The sequence below is a fragment of the Hibiscus syriacus genome, unplaced genomic scaffold, assembly GCF_006381635.1.
Source record: "Hibiscus syriacus cultivar Baekdansim isolate YM2019G1 unplaced genomic scaffold, ASM638163v2 tig00112344_pilon, whole genome shotgun sequence".
Lineage (NCBI taxonomy): Eukaryota > Viridiplantae > Streptophyta > Magnoliopsida > Malvales > Malvaceae > Hibiscus > Hibiscus syriacus.
In genome coordinates, this window is record NW_024063307.1 from 1,790,452 (window position 1) to 1,793,322 (window position 2,871).

At 38.8% G+C, this 2,871-nt stretch overlaps 1 protein-coding gene across 1 annotated transcript; it reads left to right on the forward strand.

Moving 5' to 3' along the window:
• On the forward strand, window positions 1–1,062 carry LOC120178244 (E3 ubiquitin ligase PQT3-like). The gene has a single exon (XM_039184163.1). It carries the CDS (start codon window positions 1–3, stop codon window positions 1,060–1,062), a length of 1,062 nt encoding a protein of 353 aa, XP_039040094.1.
• Window positions 1,063–2,871: the final 1,809 nt, after the last annotated feature.

The following is a 2,871-nucleotide window of genomic DNA, read 5'->3' on the forward strand; positions in this document are numbered from 1 at the left end:
ATGGCTTTCGTGTATTACAAGTTTAAGAGCTCCAAACTCCTCCATGCTTATCCCATTAATGATCGGTTCATCTCAGTTCATGATTTCAAAGCCGAAATCATTGCTTCCAATCGTTACGGCAACGGCAAGGATTTCGATTTGTTGATCAGCGACGCCGAAAGTGATCAACAGTTCACCGACGAGTCGGCGTTGATCCACGCGAATTCTTCCGTTTCGATTCGTCGCGTTCCTGGATTGCCTTCGTTCCCCATTGTTATCGGCGAAAGAAAACCCAAGACTCCCAACAATCCATCACCTGCTTCGAAAGATCTTCAAGAAAACGTGGGGTTTGGACTTGATTTTGATCCAGTCCCTGAAACCCTAATCGTTAATCCAAGAAACACCCAATGCAAAGAAGACAAAATCAATCTTGGGTTTAAGTTTGCAACTGAAAAAGGATTCATTAAGGGTTTCGTTGAAAAGAGCCAAATCCCACCACAGGGATACGTTTGCTATCGATGTAATGTGACCGGACATTGCATTCAACACTGTCCCACCAATGGCAACCCTAGCTTTGATTTCAAAAATGTTAACACGATTTCGAAGATGTCTGTCTCGAGTTCAAACAGTTCTGGGATTTCTTCGATTTCCAGTAATGGCACTCCAGTTGATCAGAAGATAGCACCCGAATTGCACTGTCGGTTGTGCGAGAACATAATGAAGAATGCCTCTTTGACAAAGTGTTGTTTCGCTAGTTTCTGTGATAAGTGTATATGGGAACGCGTCGTCTCCGACTCCGATTGTCTCTGCCGGAGGAAAATAACGGTCGATGATATTCTGCCAAATAAGACTCTTAGAGATACCATCGATCGAATCGTGAATGCGGAAAGTACAGGTGCTGCCGCCATGAAAAGGAAGGATCCACCAGCAGAGAATGAGACGCAACAACAGAAGAAGGTTGATGTTGGTGAAGCAGAGTTTACAAGGAAGAGGCAAAGGGTAGCAGACTCAAATCCAGAGTGGGGGCGATGGCAAAGAATGCCACTACTCACACACAATCAATGGAGGAGAAGAGGAGCATAGGCATGACCAAATTAGAGTTTGTTTCAACTCGAAGAACAAAAACAGTACATGTTATGTTGTACAAGGAATTTTCCAATATGTTCCAACTTTTACATGCTAAACAATCTTGAGCTTTGATGTTAGCAATATAATTACAAGTATTTGGTTTTATTTTGTTTTGTATTATCTTTATTTTATTTTAAGGTTATTCGGATAATGATGTTTATATAACTAAAATTACGTTAAGAATTAATTATATAATAGAGAAAACAAGAAAAAGAAAGATAGCAATGGTTCAAAGTTATAAATTATGACTGATCAACTCATATAACTTGAAATCTTTTGATTCGATTTAACTCGATTGAATGCTTACCCTAATTTTCTAAAGCATAGGTGTCTTGGTTCCAAATTGCATTAACGACCAACGGGCAAATTGGATTTGAGAATAACTCTATTTATATGTGATTCTTGAACCAAGGATGGACCCGAGTACTCTTATTTCAATTTCAATGACTCAAGTACACGTGTAGAAAGTTAATATTCAAGTCTTTTCCGTATTGAAAAATAGAGCTTGAAGTAAACACTATGTACGTTGACCCCCCCCTACTGCAACATCTACCAAGAATTCATTTACAATAACTATTATTTCAAGGATGAAACCAAGAACTTAAACTCTTTATATATACATGTTGAATCTTCTCCCTTACTTCCACAAATGATACGCAATTCTTTGTGTTTATGCATTTTCAATTATATAAAGAATGCTGTGAGTTTGAACGAGTTGGCTGTTAAAGGGATGGAGGAGGAGAAGAAGATAACTGATATGATTTAAGAGAGTATTGAGTTGATTGATGAGAAGGTATTTGCATACCATTACTGATGCTTCCATCACCGTATTGCATTCAAGCTTATGATTCATGGGAGTGATCCCAGCCCCCAACAAGAACAAGAAAGGTGAATGGGGTTATCTATTTCTTACATTTCTTGTTCTTTTTCTTCTTGTTCTTGCTGGGGCTGGAATCACCCCCATAAATCAACAGATAGCCGATCTTTTATTAGTTGAAGCCAATGGAGGGGGAGGTTCCTTCCGTCGTGGCTGTCCGTTAAGCCTTGTTGGAGCTTCTGCAATGTTCTTGTTGATGTTATGGTCACTTTCTCATTCGAAATTGAAGCGCATACATATAAATTTTGTAAACGAAATTGCTGATGTTTCTTATTGATTGTTAAAGGGGCTCTGTCTTCTCCCCACGCATTCTCATGACGGCCTCGTCATGAACAGCAATTACTATACCGCTCAACATTAGATAGCTCCACCGTCTCCTCCGGTCGAACTCATGATGACCTCTTCAAATGCTGGTGGGAGGCTTATAGTTGCCTCGGATGGCATATAGCATGCCCTATCTGCTGAAAGTCAAAAATAGGAGGTGATTTTTAGTGCATTAATGCACCGAATTACAACAGCGTAAAAATTCAAGATTTGCTGCTGCAATTTGTTTGGAAATTTGGCATGGAAAAATTACTCATTTAGTCCCTACACTTTAGGGTGTTTTCAAAATTAATCCTTAAGCTTAAACTGTAAATACCCTAACCTATTTAGTTTCAAAACCATTCCAAATCACTCAAACTTTCTTCCATTACTGGAGAAATTAGAGAGTTTTTTTTAAAGTTGCTTTCTCCTTTTTATCAAGAGAGAATTGTCATAGTTTTCTTCTTTTAGATCGAGAGCCATGGAAGTCCTTAAACTTTTTCACCAGATTATCGGAAAGCCATGGAAGGAATACGCCCCAGTGGAGTTAAAGTGGCATACTCTTTTCAATTATAATGATATTA

Coding starts and splice junctions, on each gene's coding strand:
- LOC120178244 (XM_039184163.1), top strand. CDS start 1: ATGGCTTTCGTGTATTACAAGTTTAAGAGCTCCAAACTCCTCCATGCT.